The sequence below is a fragment of the Parus major genome, chromosome 5 (genome assembly GCF_001522545.3).
Source record: "Parus major isolate Abel chromosome 5, Parus_major1.1, whole genome shotgun sequence".
Taxonomy (NCBI): domain Eukaryota; kingdom Metazoa; phylum Chordata; class Aves; order Passeriformes; family Paridae; genus Parus; species Parus major.
Window position 1 is genome coordinate 14,314,274 of NC_031774.1, and position 22,166 is coordinate 14,336,439.

The window sequence follows — 22,166 nt, forward strand, 5'->3', positions numbered from 1 at the left end:
TGAAGCTGTATTTACTACACACAGGAACTGCTTTTTCTTAGCATCTTCTGGAGTTCAGAAGAGAACAGGGAGGAGATCAAGCCTGTGGTTCTGCTCAAAGAATTGTCTTATCCAGGATGGACTTTGCTTCCCTGGGCATCATTTCTGGAGGGTCATGCTGAAATTATGGTGGCAAGATGTTTACAAGACACTTTTTTTTTGCCACAGCTTCTAAACGAAAGGCAGCATGAAGTGAGCAAAGTGTGAAGTGGCTGTCACCCAAGGCACCACAGAATAGGGGTTCTCTGGATTTAAAGGTGGAGGACTGAACCCAGTAGAATGTGCCCATGCTGGGGGACCTTGGTCCTCAGTCTGTGGTTTTCCCTTTTTCACATTTCCCACAGACTCAGAATGGAGTTTCTCCTTTGTTTAATTCCAGGAGAGCTGCTGTTGCCTCTCTGCTGGACGCACTCACAGCACAAGGTGTGGCTCTGCTGCTTTTTTGTGGTGGCCTGTGAAGGGTGTTTCACTGTAAGTGTACCTGTCTGCAAGAGACTCCATGTGCACCTCATGGAGCAGTTCCTTCTGGTGTTGCACAAAGGTTTGACTGATTTTGTCCCAAGTGACAGCAGTAAGATCTTTCCACTCCTGCATATCAGAATAAACAGCAGGTTTTGGGCTGAGTACAGATTAGACCAAGCTCCATTTTCATAGGAGCTCACTACTGCCTTGGAGCTGCAGCAGCAGTATCATGATTACTAATGAGTCTCTCCATATTAGTCCATCTGCTCCTGCCTTCTTTCCTATCACAAGCATGCACAGTCTGCCTGGGAAGGGTGGAAAGACATTGAACAGTCCATTGGAGCTTCTGTGCCTTACATCTTTCTGTCTGTGTTCATTTCCAGGGACCAAAGGGAGAAAATGTTGGTTCGATCACTCAGCCTCTTCCCAGCAGCTACTTGATTTTCAGAGCAGCCTCTGAATCAGATGGTGAGTTTGGGGGTTTGTTTGCTTTTTCCAGATAGCACACTTCTTGCTAGTTAAGAAAATAGGTTGATGAAAGAAAAAAAGGGGAAAAAAAAGGGTATAAAGGAATAAATGGTGGTTCAGCCAGTTTGAAATACTGCTCTTACCAATGGTCAGAATAGATCAAGCAGACTTCTGGCACGTTTTGTTGCCCTCACTGTACAGTCACCTCTTTGGCCATGTGTAGGGAAGAAGGACTTAGGCTTCTAATTGGGGAAAATCACTAAGTCAGTATAAACTAAAGGATGGAAGAAATCCAAAAAACCTGATTTGAAAAGGGCTCAGTGTCCTCAATTCAGCAGAGACTTCATTGTCCTATCTGCCTACGTCTTACCCTAGGGAGGGATCTGTTGGAGGAAAATGGTATGGTAATATTGAAGAGCTGTCAGTAGGTATCTTTCAGCCACCTGAATTTTGCTATGAGCTATTTCTGCTGTGGTTTGCAGTATAGCAGGCCCAGATGCTGGTGACTCCACATGTAAAATACCATTCTGGGAATTCAGAAAATTATGGAGGGTAAATTTAGGTCAATATATAACAGACATGCCAGCTTGCTCTGTGAAAATCTCTGTAAATTACTTCAATGGACCTAAAATATCAGTGATTTATAAGTAGATAAGAAGATTAAAGCCATGTTTTTATTCCATTTGACCTTCAGAATACTCTATTTTATTTTTTTTTCATAGTGAATTAACCCAGGCTGTTCATTTTATGAATATTTTTCACCTGCCCCACCAAGTGAGCTCATCCGCCCCATATGCTCCTTTGGGTCTTATCTAGAGTAACTTTAGGGACATAAGGACTTCTGGAATGAAATGGGCTTTGAAAGTAGTCCTTCTGGTCTAGTGATTAGGCTTTACATTTTCCTAAGGGATGGAAATGAGACAATGCAAATGCACATTTGACATGACACTTAGAATAGGAGGAAACCTTCCTTCATTACAGACTTCTGTGCTGTTTTCCTCCTGCAGTAAAAAGAGGACAGTTCATGGTGAGGGACACCATCTTGACACTGGAAACTGCTCACAGATGTCATTGTAGTGGAATTATATGGAAATAACAGAACTTATGTAGACCCATAGACACACATCTATTTCCTAACATATTCTGCTTTTGTAGCTTATTTGTGTAAAGCAATACAAGGTTCTAACTGGGCACCTGCCTAGAGATAGATTGATGCAACCATCTCTTGTGGGGGGAAATAGTGCTGTCGGGTAGAGCTGCTAAATTAGAGGCATTTCAAGCCCTGGTTATACACACAGCCCACAGAACAGATATACAGAACAGCCCCACAGAGTTCTTAGGCAACCAAATAGCTTCAACAGCCATTAGTCAATCCAGATTTTATAAAATATTATTTCCTTAGAGACCCATGTGCTTATCTGCCCACTAATTTAATTATTAATGATTAAACCAAAGAGGCAGCCAGGAAAAGAGACCTGTGGCTGAACTTCTACTCTTTATGGTGTCTGCCATAGGCCAGTTACATGGAGTAGAAGAGCTTTAGATTTGTTCTAACTAGCCTTACTCATAAAGGTTCTAACTAACCTTACCCATACCCATAGTCCTAAGGTACCACTAGTTCCCAAGAGATCATCAGAGGTAAGACTTTTCTAGCTGTGATCTCTCTGTCTGGGTCCTACAACATGTGGTAGGACCAAAACACAAAAGGGACCATACCTGGCATGTGAGAATTTTTAGTGTTGAAATGCCCATGGGACATTTTCTGCTCAGTGAATTATTACGTGTCTCCAGTGTCAAAAAAGCTTAAAATAGTGAGTTACTGGAACACATTTTGAAAGCCAAGATGTTGGCCAAGATTCTTGGGAAGCATGCAGAGGCCAGGCAGATCAAAATAGAGTTACTTTCAGTTTAGTGTGATTTTTCTTAATTTTGCTGCTTCTCTCCAGTAGGGTTCTAATGGAAAACTAGCATGATCAAGGGAAGGAGGAGGAACTGTGGTGCCTCTCAATCAAATATCCTATATGTGTATGTATAAAGTAATTAGGACCTTTAGTTCAAGACAAAATACAACCTCTTGATCAGCACCAGCAGTGCCCTAGAGCCACCTGCACAGGTTTGGAGCACCCACATTATGCCTGATAGATTCTGAGTCTGATGAGGTGATCATGAAAGCCAAAGCTTTTGGGATCTGTCCATTTAGCAGTGGACTTTACAAAAAAAAAAAAAAAAAAAATTGATACTGAATTGCACCAGAAATATTAGCATGAAAAATGGTGTAATTTTCAGCTGAATGAGAGTATTTTATTTCACATCTGAGGTCAGTGAGCTGTGGAAAGTGGCCATACTTTGTGTAGGAAGGGCAGACAAGAGGGAAGAACAGCTTCCCCCCAAGCACATGTCCTGACAAATGGCCAAACACGAGTGTCATACTTGGAGATGAGTGACTTGGAGGTAGTATTAATGTCAGTAGGTCATGTAAAAGCATATGCAGACAAAGACAAAAGGAATAGAAACTGCTACATTTAAAAAGAATTCTGTATAAACTGCAGGAAATTAAGGCTTGTACTTTACAATTTATACAGTTTGATTTTAAGCTCAGAAGACATGCTGAAATGGTTTTAGACTGTTACATTGTTTCACCTATTGTAAAGAGGCATTTCCAAAAGGGTGTGCCTGAGTTTGTTTCATTTCTTTAACACACTGGACAAACCTAGAGGATGCAAGAGAGACAGGAGATGGAGGTGATATGACCTGAGCCAGCCAAGACAAATGGGGCAGGTGGGATCTGGGCCCTTGCATATATTTATAGTGTGTTCACATCTCCCCCATAGTGCAATACTGTGGCAATCTACAGCATCTCTGAAGAGGTGTCCTGGCTGTGTCTCCCATGTTAGTAGTGGAAAATGAACAACAAAGCATTTGGCAAATATAACTAACTTGTGGATGCCTCTGACTTGCTGGGAAATACTGAGTTGCAGCATATGTTAGATATACAGTTCAGCCATCCAGGCAACTATAGCATGATCAGCAGCTACATGGCCTACTTTTTCTCTCAGCATTTCAGCATCCCCATTTTCCTCTCTGCTGTACCATCTGTGACAGACAGTTGGTAGTATTTAAGTTCATGACTTCTGGACGATCTGCAGAACCACTGCCCAGCTACAGCAGACTTCACATTCACAGACCAGAGCAGCAGTCGGCTTTTTGATGTGTTTTAAACATCAGCCTATGGAAAGGTCATGTCAGCCTACAGGGCTCAACCTGCACAAGTGCAGGGTCTTTCTTAGCAGTTTCAAAAAAGAAGACTGCTTTTTCCAAACCAGTGACTGTGTCTTCATTTCAGATTTGTCTTGAGGAGTGACTTAGAATTAGTAGTTTAAATCTGTCCCAAGCATCTTGCCCAGACCATTCTGGAGCTGTCCCTGAGATCTAACTGGTATGTCCTAAGCATTTTAAGTCACCTGCTTAGATTTCACAGTGAGGATCTCCACTTTGCCATGGGCACTGCTGCCACAGGGTGTATTCCTACTAATGGAATTCAAAGTGGCAGATTACCAAGGGTTAAAATCTTAACATTGGAACTGTAAACCACATTTATATTTTATTCCTTATATCTGCCCTCTCCTTCAGGTATGCTCTGGGTAGCCTCCATTGCCTGATGTGGATGCAGTTGTGTGGAAGTCCTGACGGTCTGGCTTACAGTGTTGTTTCTTTTCTAGGCTTCTGGCCCTTCCCCCCAAACTGATGCTCTCATCTGGGGAGGAAATTAGGTTATTGAAATAAGGGTCACGCACAGAAGCAAAGAACCACAAGGAAGATTGCAATTTGAAACCAGGTTAACAATGAAATACATCTCTGAGTCCTGGCAGCTCTGGAGAAAATAGAATATCTTTTTAGCTTTATGTCTGTGTTTCATATTCCTTAGACCTTTCACAGTGGTTTAAAATCCAGGCTTTTGCAACAAGATTTCATTAAGTTCACTGCATAAATTGCACCTGCAGCTAATTGAGAGCTCACGTCCTTGCATCTTGACAGCCAAAGTGCGAGAAATCATGCACGCAGGCATCCAAGTGGTACAGCAAAATAAGCAGTCAGCTGAACACGATGACCTTAATGTTCACTGACTGAACCAAATCAGCCTCTTCCTCACGATTCGTGATTTGTGTGCACTTGAGCAAGAATTCATCCTTTCCAGGTGGCAGTCTACTTCAGGTTGATTTTTAAAAGCATCTATCTTGTGCATGTGAGGCATGAGGCCAAAGCTGGAGGACTTTAATAATTCAAGAAGAATAATATTCCCTTAGTGATGCCTCTCTGGAGGAATGTGTGGTTGCTCGGTGTGTGCCTTTTGAAGTCTTAATTGGCAAGAGATTCATCCCAGGTGTTCTGTAGCTACAGGAATGCAGTGGAAAGAAGTATATAGTCACAGACTGATATTTCTGTGTGTAATGGTGTGATTCCATCTAGAGCAGATTTTTCTTTCTGGTGAGTGCTGAGAGAACATTGGCTCTCGTCCTCTGTGACCAGCTGCTGCAAAGTGTAGCAGATAGACTTGGCACATCAGATTAGTTGCTGTAGGTGAGTGCAAAGAATTTTAAAACTGAATAGCTTAGAGTTTTCAGTGCTACCTAGTTTTGTCCTGTGAGATATTTTTGTAATTTTAGATTTCTTCAAAGACTTGGACAGACTCAAGTTTTTCTTTGAACTGAACCTAGGTTAGCAACTTGAGCACCTTCTGTTGTTTTAACTTACTTATTTTTTCCTAAGAGAGAGAAGAAATTATTTTTGTCTCTTGATATTAGTAGTTCCTTTTCTCTGTGAAAAAGAAAAACAAAAAAAAAAAAAAAGTTGGTGCAAGCACATGCCTGCTGCTCTTTAGCCTTGCAGCCTCCAGGTTTCTTCGTGGTACCAGCAGTGCCCTGCTGACTTGGGAGGTGTCCTGCAAGGAGCCATAGTGATTCCTGTTTGCATCTCAAAGCATGTACAGCACAAGAAAGGGATTAGGAACAGCCAGCCAGGGTTTGGGGAAGACAGGTCCTGCTTGACCAACCTGATCTTCTATGGCAAGGTGACCTGCTTAGCGGATGAGTGCTGGAGCAGGCTGCCCAGGGAAGTGGCTGAGTCACCATGCCTGCAGGTATTTGAAAGACATGCAGATGTGCCACTTTGGGACAAGGTTTAATGGTGGACTTGGCAGTCCTGGGTTAACAGTTGGACTTGATGATCCTAGAGGATGTAATGTAAACAATTCTCTGTTTCTATATAATTTGATTTGAGAAGAGCTTAAAAGCTTGTGGGGAGATTCTGCCACAAGCTGATAACATACTTTTGGGGTTTTCTTCAGAATGTAAACACATGTTTAGTTTAAGCCACAGTTTGTGAAAAATTATAGCTGATAATTGATTGCAGTTTTTGCATTGCAGCTTCAAATCTCCTAAAATAAAATAATTATAACTTTTTTTTTTTTTTTGCTTCCTTCATATGCACCCTTTTGGGCTGCCATTCCTCTCTGAAGGAACCCACATCTTACATTCTTTTGTAGTCTGATTACCTTGTATACAAAAAACCCTACTTGAGTCACCCACTCAGAATTAGAACATGTGAGAATTAAGGTAGCCATGAAGCCTTCATGCAGTACCATGAGTGCAGGTGACAGCCTTTAATTATGTGACCACATTCATTTCTCTCCTTCTGCATTTCCTGAGGGAGTGAATAGAATTGTCAGGTAAGCAATTAAATAATCCAAATGCTAGCATTTTTGTATCATCTTCACAATCCAGAAGAATACAGCTCAATAGAAAGGTCACTCAGATGTAAAAACATTTCATATAGGCCTTTAGCAAGGAAACAGGTTTATCTTGTGTGCAATCCCTGTAATTGAGAGAATATAATTTTATGGATTTATGCTGCAATTAAGGCACCATTGACTTGCTGAGAATGTAACCTTTTTATTTGCAGAGGTAAGCCCCTGTTTTACATCTGGGTTGTGACATGTTTGTTTGGATTCACAGCACCACCTGATGGCTATTTCTGACTGTTTCTGAGTTTGGGGATGCTCTGCATCCCTTCGGTTCAGTTTCTGTTAGAAATGAAAACAAGGGTGTACACTGATGCCATTTCTATTGCTGCAGGGCACAAGGAATGCTGGCTGCTGATGCACAGCGAGTCCCTCTAAAGCTCTGTGTATCTGCCAGGACTATTAAAATTAATATTTAATGTTTTGGGGTTTGTGTTTTTTTGTTTGTTGTTTTTTTTTTTTTAATTTAAGCTCCTTGAAAAGGCTTCAGAAAATATTCAAATTTCTCATAACATCTCCCAGGGAGTTATCTGAAGAGATGGAAACCCTCGATATATTGTGTTGAAATTTCCTCTGTTGATGGGATGAGCCCCAAATTTTTGACCAAGCCTGTAAGGTCATGTCAGTATTGGTGAACACCTGTGGCAGTGGGATGGGGGTAAAAGAGCTGTTCATGGGTCGTGGCCAGTGTGGACTGCTTTCTCTACATCCCCAGGGAGGGGAATGTCTCAGGGAGACTTGGGGCCACCCTTGCCTCAGCCATCATAGGATAATGAGAGTACATGAGAGCTGCAGAGCACTGAGGAGATGACCTCGGTGCTGCCTCAAAGGGTTCATGCTGCTACAAATCAACCTGCCTGTCAAAGCACCTGATTTAACAGCCTATTTAATACAAAAATATCTTGACATATGCAGCATTTCCAAATGTCAAATCACACAGTTCTCGCTCTGCGGAACTGGAAAAGAAAAGCAAATTTAAAGGCAGAGAGTCAAAGCAGGGAGCCCGAGCAGGAGTGTGCTCCCTTGTGTGGCACAGCCTGAAACAGATTTGCATAGTGGTGGGTTTGGGGGAGAAGGGATATGTAGGAGGAGGTGGATCTGTGCTCAGTGCAGCCATTAACTCTAATGGGTTATCCATGCAAATCCTCCACATAGAGAGAAGGGAATAAATCTCTGCCTGTAAAGCTTTAATGCAAGAATATTTGTTAAATACAGAATAGTACGAAATCAATTCCAACAGCATTCAAACTTTCTAATCTTTTATTAACCATTATTTGTGATGTTATTATTAAATCATAAGTTGATGCTGAAGGAATTTATTGGATAAAATTAGAATAAATGACTGGAGCTCTGCAGTGTTTGTGGCTAAATGCTCAAGTACAATTCTTCAAAGATCTGAGATATTTTTGTTTTACAATTTGCAGCTTTGTATCAAAGCATGCATTGAAAGCCGCTCAAATTTATAAGCATTTCTTTATATACATTATCTAGATTTTTTTTAAACTCTCATTGATCTTATAGAGCCAAATTTTGGTCATGTTGAAGTTGATGGGAATTCTGCCCAGGAGAGCAGCAGGATCCCAGTGAGATTTATGCATGTGCTTGATGCTGTGTGATAGAAAAGAATCTAATGGAAAATTTTCCCAAATGGGACCAGGAATGAATGCGGTCCAGAGAAATCCTGTTTGCAGCCTGTGCCATTGCTAGAGCAAAATCCTTTGTTTCCTTCACTGCCTCTCAATCACACTTCTAATTATTGTGAAATGTATTCTGAGAAGTGTAATGAAGAGCTCTGTTTTACAAGCTTGAAATTAGAGGATCACTCCCTTGATACTTCAATTCTCGAACGTTCAGCTAATTTGCAGGTGCCCTGGCCTCATTAATGACTGCACTACAGAATCAGGCTATTTTCAGGTGCTTCCAGGAGTACAGCAGCTCCAGCACTGTGATGGCTGGGCTTTGACACACAGCTCTGTAGCCTTGTATGGACCATTGCAAAAGGAGCTGAAGGTCAGCTTGGATTCCTGTGCTTTTCATTTGCTGTCTGTCTGTGAGACCTGTGTGGGCCATAAGGAAATCCATTGTGGCTGTGCATAGGAGCTGCAGTGTGTCTTGGCTCTGTGCCATGCTTATAATTCCTGCAAAATGGACCCTTCAGGTAAAGATTTTTTTTTGACAAGATAAGAAAAAGTGATGTCCCACACAGATTATCTGATGGACCAAGCAGAGAGAAGGAATGGAAAAAAGAAATATAAAATGCAGAGAAAGTGAAAATGAACAGCCTGTCAGCTTTCTCTAGTCTCAGTCACCCTGTCACATATTGACCATTCTGGATCTTGATTGGAATGATGGCTACTGCAGCACTACAGCCATCATGGGACCCCTGAGCAGGCTGTGGTTCAGTGACCCCAGGGTAAGCAGGGACCTCTCCCACACAGTTCAGTGCCCTGGTATCTCCCTGCCACTGGGAAGTGCGTGAGGTGGGGATGCCAAGTGGTGAATGTGTTTTGGGGAGTGTATTACTTGCAGACATGACATGCTGGGTGGTGTGGAAGCACCGTACCTGCACAGATTTCCTGCATCTCAGACTAAATCAGAAAGGGGCAATGTGATCTGAACAAGCTGTGGGAGGTCAGAAGGGGATGTTATTAGGGAAGACGGAGTTGGGATGAGCTTTCCACTGTATTATCCATGCAGCTGCTGAAACACAGCATTTCAGGCAAGATAACCTAGGGATTATATATCTGAAAAACATTCTACACAGTGACTTCCTGAATTATAATGATAATGAGCTTTACTCCCAGGCAAGAAGCTCTTGAGAAGCAATGCATGAATTGTGTTATTTACTCTGCTGTGCTTTAATTATTCCTTTTGTTTTCACAGGCCGATGCTGGCTGGATGCTTTGGAACTTGCCCTGCGTTGCTCCAGCCTCTTCCGGCTCAGTGCCTCCAAGCAGGGAAAGGATGGAGAAGTGAACTGCTCGAGTGATTCTGCGCATGTGGGGCTCAACCACCTCTTGCACACCAGTGCTATGTCAGATCAGGAGTTCTTCCAGTAAGATGGGGCTGTTACTCTTTAATGCACGGAGAGGTGTCATATGGCTCAAACTTTAGGGTAATCTAGCCAGAGTCCACTGAGGAAATCTGTTTAAAAACCAGCCTGTGTGTTCTGCTGCTGCATCCTTCACTAATATATGGAGTTGGTGTTGCCACCTAATGCTTGAACACATGGGCTGGGGGAAATCTCAGCTGTGTTTGTTTGTACATAAACAACTTTCTTCTGTCCCCTGCTTGGGCCAAAATGGTGTCTGGGGATGCCAGCATGAAAAATGGCTTGCCTGAGTAAAGATTGCAGAATCTAGCTGCTGTAGTTACACAGACACAGTCACTAACAATGTCTGTGTGTTGCTAGCACATATGGCTCTGGATCTGATCTATTTTTTAATAATGTGTACTCTTCCCTAGTAATACCGTGTCATAGTCAGCAGAGTTCACACACTGCATCCTTAGTTTTGTAATTACTTTCTCTCTCCACAGGGGTTTTTGAGGGGTGTCCAATTTCTTCCTTGATGAATCAGATAAATTTTTACATAAGGGGAAAAAGTCCCCACAGCCTCCTTTCTATTCATATTCTTGGTATTACTGCAGCATTTTGGAACATCAAAGCTCTCTATACATTAGAAAGCCCCAGGCCCTTCTGTTGCTTATAGCTGAATAAGCAACTTCAAAAATCCTCCTGGTATAGACATTTGGCCTTTGGAGTGAGAACTGGGAAACATAGTGTCTATTTCTAGTTCTGCTGATTGGAATTTGACTTTCAGAGCTCACAGCAATGCACCATCAGTTATGCAGTTTCTAGGGTCGCAATTCTTGCAGTCAGCAAAGATGATGCCTTGCAGAGCAGGACCTCACCTTTAAGACGTTTTCTTGGTCTCTGTTACAACAACAGCAGGGGTCTGAGTCCTCTTCAGAGTGTGAAGGTACCTCAGGCCCCATGGGACCAAAGGGGTGGCAGCATTCCAGTCTGCCCTTTGCCCTGATAGGTTCTGGTAATCCCAGCTTGTGTTCTCTAGTCCTGCTGTTCGGATTTTTATCTAGAGTTTGAAGAGCTTTACTGAAAAGCAGTAGGAGAAGAAAAGGAAATCTAGTATCTTACCACACCAGGTGCCCTAGTACTTGTGCTCGTGGGCTTCTTTCAGAATACCTTCCCTGTGGCTGTGAGTCTCTGTGCTTACTTTGATAATGAATTCAAGAATGCAGTGGACTTGTTTCTTGGCTGATGGATTTGTGTACAGAAATATGTGTAATATTAAAATGGAGCCTGTGGCTCTGAAGACATTCAGGCAAACCCATGGCTACTGTAAGCTAATGCAGAAGATAGGGTTAAGACTGTAGTAAAGTATTTCTTCAGAATATGATGTGTGAATGATGCTTAAGTGATGCTTCTATTTCACCTCTTAGTTGCCCAACATTAAAAGCCATCTTGAGATATGGGACTCAGTAGCAGAAGCACACATGGCAGAGTTTTCAGCAGGACAGAGTACCCACAACTGCAATCAGGTATTTTTTACAGGCTCAAATTTTAGCTGAGTCTGATTCAAACTGGGCATTCAGCATGTGGTTGTCTCGACAGTACACTGTCCTTTCTGAGAGTTCTCCCTACCACTGTTGGGGATGTGTACCCAAACTCCCCAGTGCTTAAAGCCAAGGAGAGTTTGAGGGTTGCAGGACAGGAGGATGACTTGCTGTCATCCCTGAAGGAGTGAAGAACATTTAAATAAGAGAGAATGCAAACCCCAAACTGTGTGAGTGCTCAGCAAAGTGTTACTGGTTTGCCAGTGACAGTGGCTTCCTCACAGGGATTCACTCATTCTAATTAAATGCTTTCCCTACAGGGAATCTTACCAATTAAATTGGCATGTAGTTGTTAGGGGGCCAGTTAATTACATTTAACTCTATCTTCAAATTAGCCAAACTACTCTGTCAAGAACAGAAAAAGAAAGGGAAGATGATGGATATTATAGGGAGAACAAAACCCCCTTGGGGGCTGGCAAAGGCAGATTTTCAGTTGAGCCAAAGTTGCATTTGTCTGCTGGCTGCTTTGCTCCTTTCCTGCTGGGAAACAAATCAAGATTATACAGTGATTTCAAAATCCATGTCTTTAGTAGTGTATAAAAATGAGAGTGAGAACTGTGTGAGTGAATCAAAGGCTTAAGTACTGTGTAAATCAGTGATTTTAGACAAGAGACTTTTAGGGCACCAGGCACTCTTCTTTTGAATATCGAGTTGTATTTCTTGTGGCTTCCATGTCTTAATCTCCAGTAGCCCCAGGAGTCTGGCTGGTTACTTGGTTGCAGGAACCAAAGTTTTTCCTTTGCTTCATGTAGCAGAACAGTATCAAACCCAAAGTCCTGGTCACCAATTTATATTTCCAGGATTGCCACTAAGAGAATAAAGCACTGCTGTAAGAGAACTCTTATATGATGAAACAGTAAATTAGTCAGCAAAAGTGCCAGGTTACCCATGCTCATGGTGGAAATCCAGTGTTGACTTTTAGCGTAGTCATTCCTCCTGGCTTTTGGAGTCTGATCCAAATCTCATTGGAAGCCCCCAGGAAATCTTTACATTGATTGGCTGGCCAAGCTCATGGCATGGCTTTTTTTTTAGCATATCACACATAGTCAGTGGTGATTCTCTTTGGAGGAAGAGCCTGGGTGCACTTCAGCCTCTCATATTTGATCCTCAGAATATTTGATTCTCCGAAGCATCTGCTTTCCCTTTGGTTCCCCAGAGTGGTTCCATGGCTCTGGATGTCTTAAGTCTTGCCTTGTTTGTGGTGGTGGGTAATCAGTGCATATGAATCTGATTTCCCTCTTGGACTAAATCTGAAATCCTTAAAAAATACTCAGGTGGGGGGTGGTGGTGGTAGTGGTGGGAGAAAACTAAGGAAAGAGTAATTTACTCCATTAAACTTTAAATATTTACCAAATGTGAGGCAGATGACACTGGAAAACTTGTTCTTCTTACAAATGTGAAATAGAAACAAGTGCTACTTCTCAGCCATGAACTAAAAGCTTTATAATGAACTGTTCTTTCAAGTATTTTTTCCCCATGGAGAAGACTTTCACTAGGTAAAGGGAGCAAAACAACCACAGACAACACTCACATGTTTACCTGACCACTGAAAAATTAAGAAATAAATTAGGTATTTAAATGATCAAAAACAAATATCTTCCTGGACATATCATCCAGGAAACAACTGCGGTGAGGAATCCTGGGATAATCTCTCCAGACAGCTCTCTTCTCATCTTTTTTCTGCTTTATTATTTTAAATTCAAGTGTGTGTAATCTGTGCCTCCAATGTATTTGGTTATCAGTCATTACATTTGCTGCTTGCTGGCTAAAAAAGAGAACTAACATCCTGGCACTAGAACAATGAAGACACATAATGTCTGACAGCAAATTATTAGTGCTGGTCATTGACTCTGATTTCTGGTCTTAGTTTCATTGTACAGCACAACAGTAAATTAAAAAACCTTGTGATTTGTATATATAAACACTGTGTGTATATATATATATATGCAGACATACATATATTTACAAATGGAATTTAAAGAAAGATTTTTAAAGACAAAGAAAGCTGTAGATGACACTTCCAAAAAAACTCTAGAAACTGGGCTCTGCCAGAAACTGAGCTGTGACTGTCACAATGTGGCTTGCTTGGCAAGTTAAAAATCATGAGCTTATTTCAGTGCATAGCTGGAAGTTGAGATCTTCTGAAAAGCTGATGTCAGTTCTGTGTCCTGATTCTTCTGTTGTTTTTGTTTGGTTGTTTTGTTTTTTTTAATTTAATCTGGCTTTACCTAGCAATGCCCAATTATCTTTTCAAAACAGAAAATAACAAGAAGGGGGAAAAGAAAAAAGGTAGGAACTTTCAGCATTCATCCTTAGTAAAAATTGGAACATGGCCAGAATGGCCTGAGAAGATGCCCATCATAGAGAAGCTTGATGCTTGATAGAACATTCCCATGCCATGTACTGAGAAGTCTTGGAGAGGAAGACAGACTACAAAAAGTTACAAAACTCTTTAAGATCCAGGGGCTGATTAGATCCTCTGAAACCCTTTGTATAGCTGTAAATCTTTTTTTATTGCTCTATCCAAGAACAATTTTTCATGAGGTCTCAGTTAAAAACTTTTCAGAAGAAGAACAAGCTGAGAAGCTCAGCAAATGGGAGTTAGGCCAGGCCATGGAAGAAGTAACGTGTCTGCAGACATGTATGATAAGAAAAACCCTTTTCCATGATAGATGCCACTTGAAAAAGGTGCATCTAGTGAATACTTTTCAGCACTTGACCTCTGGCCTGTGTAATCATATTTGTCATTTGTCATATGAACTACATCTGCTTTATCAATGGAGATATGATTGGTTGCTTGAGAGAGAATTTTTGGCATTCTCTGAAGTCTGGATCACTGAGCATGAAGCTTGTTACATCTTCCATGCTTTCCCTTAGATAGTTATAATTTGAATGTTCTGTCATGTAATTGTCCACTCCATGCATTCAACTTTGTTCTTCCACACAGCATCATCTGGGGTAAGCACATTCCCCAGGTTAGCCTGGTGGATGAGGGAGGGCTATGTTTGTGAGAAAATACTTGCTTCTGTTAGTTTTTATATTTGCCTTTCCTAGTGTAGGGCTGACTTAGGACCACCCTCTGTTGAAATAAAATAGCAATAGCACTGAAAAGAAAATGTATCCCATAATGTTATCTTTTTCATATGTGCTGCAATCCACTGATTGCCTTCTGTAAAGGGAAAAATCTCCCCTGATGGATGCTTCAGTTCTCTAATCAGCAGTGTAGAGTTGTTGGAGTGCACTTGCTGTGCATCCCGCTGGTTTGTGGGCTCCCATCCAGAGCCAGCAACAGGGCTGTGTAAGGGTGGGAAATGGAGCTGGCACAATTTGTAAAGTGCAGTTTGGGGGGGGAATATTTTGATGGAAAATATCTCACTCTTTCTGTAATAAAGCCCATGTTATTCAGGAAATCAATGTCTGAGACTGTCCTGGTCTGCACACCCTATTCTGAGTCCTGGGGGTCTTTTTACAGTGTTTAAAAAGCCTTAAGCAATGTGGCTTTGTAAATCAAACTGAAGCAAGTAATGAGCTGTGTGTTGCAGGTTGAATGAATCGACCCTGGAGAACAACCACCATTTGGAAAACGATGCTTTTTCGGACAAGTCAGAGAGAGACAACATAGAGGAGTCAGAGAATGAAGCACATGAGAACAGCAGGAAGACAAATGAAAGTGAGAGTGATCAGTCAGAAATGCAGGGAGAGGTCTCTCCAGGAGGGAAGGGGACCACTTATATTGAACAAGTCTATGAAGAATTTGGAGAGGTAAGAAAACAAAAATCTTGATTGCTGCCTGTTCCTGTTAAAATGTATCTGTTTACAGTATTTGTCATTCCACCTTTTAGCTGTATGGCAGGTAACAGCCAACTTTATGAGTTACAGTATTTCACAGATAAAGCAAAGCACAGTTTGCTGCTAAGTTGCGTGATGTTATCATGTGCTTTAATAATTCTGCATTATGAACAGCAGCTCAGCTACTGTGCTTTGGTGTGTTTCCAGCATCAGTGATTACTTTAACCAGTTATTGCATTAAAGATCTGCACAGCACTGGCACATTCATGGAGCCAGCAGGAGCAGGGATTATTATGCTGGGCAGCATGTGTCCTGGCCAGTTAGGGTACTCAGTCCTTGTGTGATACAAAATATGACACTTCCCTTTTTTTATTATGCATGGAACATCCTTTTTTTTCTGTCTGAATGGAGCATTTAAGCCACTTGATTGCTAAATGCCAGTTGCTTATCTAAAAGCCATTTCTCATGACATTTCACAGCAGGAAGATGCATTTCTGTTCCACATAAAGAGCCTCACTAGCTGGATGTCACTGTGACACCTCTGAGAAAGGCAGTGGTAAAGAACTGTGGCAGCCAAATGTGCTGTGTGAGAATCAGTCTGAGCAGGCAGCAGAGGAGCTCTGCTCTGAGCACTCACTTTCCTACTGCTTTGAGCAAGGAAGCTGATATCTTGTTGGTGCTTCAAAGAAACACACTGCTGGAAAGCTGTTTTTTTCTTAGAGTCATGGAATCGTAGAACAATTTACATTGGAAAAGACCCTTAAGATCAAGTCCAATTATTAACTCAGCACTGCCAAGTCCACCACTAAACCATGCCCCTCAACACCACATCTACATGGCTTTTAAGTACCTCCAGGGATGGTGACTCCATCACCATCTGTTCCAGGCCTGTTCCAATGCCAGACAATCTTTTTAGTGAAGACATTTTTGTTAATATCCAATCTGAACTTCTCCTGGCATAACTTTAGGCCACTTCCTCTTCTCCTATTTCTTGTTTCCTGGAGAAGACACCAACACTCATCTCTCTGCAACCCCCTTTCAGGTAGTTCTAGAGAGTGATAGGGTCTTCCCTCAGCCTTGTTTTCTTCAGCCTAAAGCACCCAAGTTCCCCCAGCTGCTCCTCACAGGACTCGTGCTCCAGATCCTTCACCAGCCTCTTACGCCTTTCTTTCAATGTTTTCCTGAAAGTATACTGCTAATATTGACAAAAAAATATAGTCAAATATATCCTAATTACACCTAGCTTCTCTTTAGTGCATTTTTTTCCCTCAAATCCTGCTGCAGACAGGCAAATGGTAACTGAGTTCAAACAGGAGATTTTGAATATAGATGAGTAACTATGCAGTGGCAAAATGAAAGCAAATTTAATTTCTGTCAGCTGCTTATTCTGAAATGACCTTTCTTCACATGACAGATTTGTCCTAGAAGTGGTGATAGGGCAGGCTGGTATTTTGGTGTTTGAACAAACCTTACAGGCTACACTCGTGTGTATGCGGGTGTGTGAGAGAGATTTCTGCAGTTTTACATCAAAGAATAAAAAATTGCACTACAAGCCAAATGGAAAAGACTATATTTCTTTTGGAGAGTGACACTTCATGTGGCATTAAATAAGGTTCTCTGTAGTGTGCCTGGTCAGGCACAGGTAACGTCCAGTAGCCTTCCAAAAAGAATTGCCATGTGGCATTGGCCAATGGGTGTTTTGTAAGATTTCCTCAGGAGGTGGGGCTGTCATCACCTGGGACACACAGGTAGGACTGGTTGTTGAGTCCGAACTCACTGGTGAAAGGAACGTGGACTAAAATGGGTTTTGTGCAATGATGTAGCTCCCCTGGGTGATGATGTATCAAGGTAAACACAAAGGGTGCCAATAGTAATGTCAGTTGTCATCTTAAACTGAAACTGCCCTCAGCCTGTGCATGCAATTCAGGTGTGGCAGGACAAAGGTCACAAACTGGCACTGTTAAATTTTCAGCTTGGCTTTGAGGACTCATTTTAAAGGTGTGCATGTGGGTAGGTGCGTTGCTGTGCTCTTGGAAGGTGTTTGTGCATTTCCAGTTTTGCCGTGCTTGTAGTTGGAATGTGAAGGCAGAAACAGGTGTCAGAAGATCTTTGAGATTGCAAAAGTTGGCCTAGAACACAAAATAGACACGTCAATAGGTAGATTGATAACAGAAAAAAATCTCATTTTTTCCAAGCTTGTAGTTTTAACAAGTTATAAAAAGGGTTAGTATTTAAGGTTGTTCACATCTTCCTGCACCTTCTTCTCTTTCTGTTTATGTCCATCCTGTGTAGACTCATTCTAAGTAACACTTTGTCCAGCAATTTCAACATGTCATTAAATTTACATTGACAGTACATGCACACAAGAACCTGGATAAATAATAAGAGTTCTGACAGACCCATGTGCATTTTAAGCCCTAGGTGATGCTGTGGTACTCCATTTCTCCTTGGAGGTTCAAGGTGCATATTGCATCAGTCTGTCAGAAGAAGAATGGTACAGAAATAGAAAAGCAGTTACAGTAACAGAGTTTTGTTGTTCCTTAGTTTGAAATTTCCTCAGCCTGCAAGCCCTGTAGGACTGGTAAACTTGCTGTGACTGTAGTGCTGATTGGGAGCCAACATGGTGGCAATGCTCAGGTGATGAAAAAGAATGTTTAGTGATTTATACCATGTGTAAATACTGTTGTGTTGTGCTATGCCCTCTCCCAAAACAAAGTCCATTCCAAAAGTGGATCTGTGCCCTTTTTCTCATAGAAATCACTAGAAAGCCTAAGTATTCTCTTCCACTGTTAAATTATGATGCCTAGGATGCACTAAAATGACGTTTTTATTTGAAAACTTAGTTTAATTTACCTTCTCTAGTGATGTGAAAGGCCCATTCCTCCATGTTGCCCATCTTGTACACCACTGAATGCATAGGAACTACACAGGGCTGAAACTACAGCATAATTCCTGGCTTTTTTACCTACACTTCTGCTGCAAAGGGCTCTTTTGGAGCATCATTGGCAGGTATTGGAGTTTTTGTGCCTCTCACCTGGCAGTGAGAGATATTGACACATCAGTTTGTCTTGTCCAGAAGTTGAAGGACTGCTTCTATTTTGTTGATTACTTGTTTACCTCCTATATTTTTCTACATATATCCTAGTGAATCTTACAATCTTTCATTTGCAGAGAATGGGACTGAGAGGAGTTTCTTCTGTGCATCCACCAGGCCACAGGGATGCTGTAGCAGCCCTGGGCATGTCCACACCTCCTGAGGGCCTGCAGTGCAGGGTCCTCTTGGCTAATGCTGGTCCATGCTGGCCCATCACAGCCCTGAGGAGTGTGGAGGCAGTGGCTCAGGGAGGAGCACAGCAGAGCTGCTCCCTGCCTCGTGCCAAACTTCACAGACACCCAGGGCTCTCTGCACCATTCACTTGATTGCTTTGGGGATTCATTCCTACCGAGACATGGCTGATGTCTCTTCAGTGGTGTGGGTGAGCATTCACCCTTGTGCCAGGGCCTGGCGTGCATGGGTGAGCTTGGACCCCCAGTGAACCCCCCACACAAGGAATGGTTTTCCTGTTTCTGCCCTGAAGTTCCCTTTGCCTTTGTAGACAGGGGAGTCATCTCAGACCGAAACCGTCTCTGAGGAGAACAAGAGCCTGATGTGGATCCTGCTGAAGCAGCTGCGGCCTGGCATGGACCTGTCACGGGTGGTGCTGCCCACCTTCATCCTGGAGCCACGCTCATTCCTTAACAAACTCTCCGACTACTACTACCATGCTGACCTGCTCTCCCAGTAAGCAGCACACAGGGTGGGCCTGGCCTGGGCATTTTTCCTATATTTGTGGAAATATCTCTTTGTGTGCCAGAAAGGCTCCCGAATAATACCGGGTCACTGGTTTCAACATAGATCAAGCCAGGCACCAGCTGCAGTGGCTTTTTACAGATAGACTGCTGCCAGGGAGGGGCAAGGAAGGAAAAGTTAAACTCCAGACACCTTTGCATGTGGACATGTTTGCCACTGTTGGCTAGAACTGATGGAAATACAGCCGATGCCTTCAAGTTTTGCACAACTGAGCTGTGCCACCTCCTGGTGTGCTCGTGTACATGGGAGAACAGGACAGAGAGCGACCAAAATCCTCAAGCGCTTCTGTTCCCCAAAGCAGTATGATTATGATGGTTAATAAACAAATAAGAAACATCTTTTAAAACCATTGAGGCAAGAGGCCTGCTAGGAGCAGCAGAGTAGAAAAGAGGAAATGTTATGCTTCCAGATAGGACCTGCCTTCTGAATGAGATATGCCTAGTGGATTGTAAAACCAGGATGTGCAATATTCTAATGGCAGCACTAGTTACTCATTTTTGTTCCACTTTCTCTGGGTAATTACAGAATCATGGTATTTTCAAGCCTTGTTTGTGATATTTGTACCATCTGAAGTTAAAGAAATAGTTCTCAGTGCTGAGATGTAAGAAGACTTCAAGAGGTTTGGAGGTTTTAATAAAAAAATGGTTAAATTTCTGGTTCAGGTGATCCTTCTAAATGAATTTTGCAATAATTTTCCCAAGTGGATTTTTAAATCTGACTAAATGGTTGGAAATACCAGGAATGCCTTTGGTTTCGTTTACTTCCTGCTTCATCTTTGAGCATTGTTCAGAGGTGCTGGCTGAGATGACTTTTTGAAGTCCCTTCCAACCTGAATTATTGTATGAAATCTCAAAGTACTGATAGAGTTCATGTAGCACATCATCTTTAACAATACTTTATGAAAGAGGGAAGCAAAGAAAAAGACAAAAAAAATATCTTTGATTTTGAGGGCATAGGTTTGCTTTTGACTCTGTTCTACTAGCTGTGACTCAGTGTTAGTGTGAGTGGCAATCCCACATTAATCTACTCCAATATCCAATCACAACTAATACACTCCAGAAATTTTATTCGTCTTTTTGCAGAAATGCGGACTAAGGGGTGCCACTTTTAAAGTTTGTTTTGTGTGACTTACGTTACTAGAAATACATATATTTCTTCTGGGAGACAACTTTTTCACTGGCAGCAGCACAGAAGTTATTTTCCTTTAGTTGTGGGGAAATAAATTGAAATTGATGTTATTATACTGGTAAGAAACTAATGTGATGTGTGACCAGCATGAAGAATGTTTTATGTTCTGTTCTGCAGGGCTGTCCTTGAAGATGATCCATACACCCGCATGAAGCAAGTCTTGAGGTGGTATCTGTCCGGCTTCTATAAGAAGCCAAAGGTAAAAAGAGGCATGAAACTGGGGTTGTAATGGGCATTGAAATCTTCTGCTGTCATTTTGTTTAATTTCTCTATTGCCTCTCCTTTGAGACTTTACCTCTGTTTTTGCTCAGAAGACTTTGACCATTACTTTTTAAACTGAGGTTGCATTTGGTTTCAAAGTAGACAATGAATGCAAAATAATGGCAATTAACCTCAGAGCCTTTGCACTGGACAGTTAGCAAGTAAAACTGATCATCAGCAAGTAACATGCCCTGGGATGCAAGGTTTTTCCCTTTGCTGAAAGCAAGTCTCCTTTCTCTTTTCAAGCCAATAAGTACCACTGTGCCATGTCTCCACATCAGTATGTCCTTGCTGTGTATAGTAGCAGCAATAACGAAGTTTTATCATCTTGTAAGGCTTTGATTGGGTGGCATTAAATATTAAATTGATGAGAATAGCAGATTAATCCATGGCTGGAATGAAAAGATTATATTAGATTAGATTGATATGTAACTAGTTCTTCAGTTTTTACTCTTGTGATTGACTTTGTTTAAACCATCAAAGAAAAAAGTTCTCCTATTTTTTTGTGGCCATCTGTAGCATTGGATTGCAAATCTTCATTTGTAGCAGGTTTTGATTACTTGGTTTTTCAGGGAATAAAAAAGCCATACAACCCTATTCTGGGAGAGACATTCCGCTGCTGTTGGTTTCACCCTCAGACGAACAGTCACACATTTTACATAGCAGAACAGGTAAGTTGATCTTTGGATGCTCAGGTGTTGCAAACACCAACCTGCTTGCACCTCCATGCATGGAAACACACTGCTCGTCTCACCCTGGGAGAGGAACCTGGAGCAGCACATGGGGTAAACTGGCTGCTGATCTTTTTTCTTTGCAGATTTACAGAAATTAGGTGAGGCTTGGTGGGCACTCAAAACTATAATAGCAGGTCTCACATATGTAATATCAGCTTCTTCAATAAAGATCTTTTCCATGGGATTCTGCCCTACTGTTTTCTTATTGTTAATAAAATGGGAGTTGTGTTGCCTCTGTCAAAAGGGGCATAAAACACACAACCAAATCCTTCCATCTTTTATTTCTAAACTTTCTATGATGATTTTAGGAGTAAATCGAGGGCTTATGTTTATGTCTTTGTGATTAAATGAAGGACAGAGCTCATAAGTTAAGTGGCCTGACAACGTGTAGTTAGAGATTTACAGTGTTAATAAAGGGATCTGAGAACTGTATGGTCTTTGGTAAAGAAACTCCCAGTTTAACATACATTTTTCCCCTATTTAATCAGATGATTTTAGCTTTGTTAAATTTTTTATTTCAACCACTGCATGCATTTCATGGAAGTTATTCAAATGCTGCACTGAAGTTCTGCACTGTTCATTTATTGTCTTGAAAACCTTGCACTCTATCTGTTGGCCTGAAAGTGATCTCACGTACACAAGCTTAAGGAAATACAGGTTGGGGGAGAAAGATTAGATGTATAATGCTCTCATACATAATGGTGTGATGTATTTTGTTCCCCCTTTAGTGTGCACTCACCTCTCTGCTTGGCCTGTGCAGACTGCTCTGTATGACCCCTGTCTGTTTTTATCCTAGGTGTCCCATCACCCACCAGTGTCAGCTTTTCACGTCAGCAATAGGAAGGATGGATTCTGCATTTCTGGCAGCATTCTAGCTAGGTCCAAGTTTTATGGTAAGGCATTAAGTCTAGGCCTCTCCCAGGTAACATTGTGGCATCAGTTT

The 22,166-nt window shown here is 41.8% G+C and overlaps 1 protein-coding gene across 8 annotated transcripts in view; it reads left to right on the forward strand.

Moving 5' to 3' along the window:
* The window catches only part of OSBPL5 (oxysterol binding protein like 5), a 181,394-nt gene that overhangs the window by 143,826 nt on the left and 15,402 nt on the right, over positions 1 to 22,166 (forward strand). For all 8 annotated transcript variants that reach the window (XM_015630224.3, XM_015630225.3, XM_015630227.2 and 5 more), the window contains 7 exons: positions 885 to 969; positions 9,650 to 9,821; positions 14,944 to 15,163; positions 18,787 to 18,971; positions 20,346 to 20,427; positions 21,062 to 21,160; positions 22,020 to 22,116. In XM_015630224.3, coding sequence (XP_015485710.1) covers positions 885 to 969; positions 9,650 to 9,821; positions 14,944 to 15,163; positions 18,787 to 18,971; positions 20,346 to 20,427; positions 21,062 to 21,160; positions 22,020 to 22,116 — 940 coding nt within the window. The remainder of the gene's footprint in view (positions 1 to 884; positions 970 to 9,649; positions 9,822 to 14,943; positions 15,164 to 18,786; positions 18,972 to 20,345; positions 20,428 to 21,061; positions 21,161 to 22,019; positions 22,117 to 22,166) is intronic.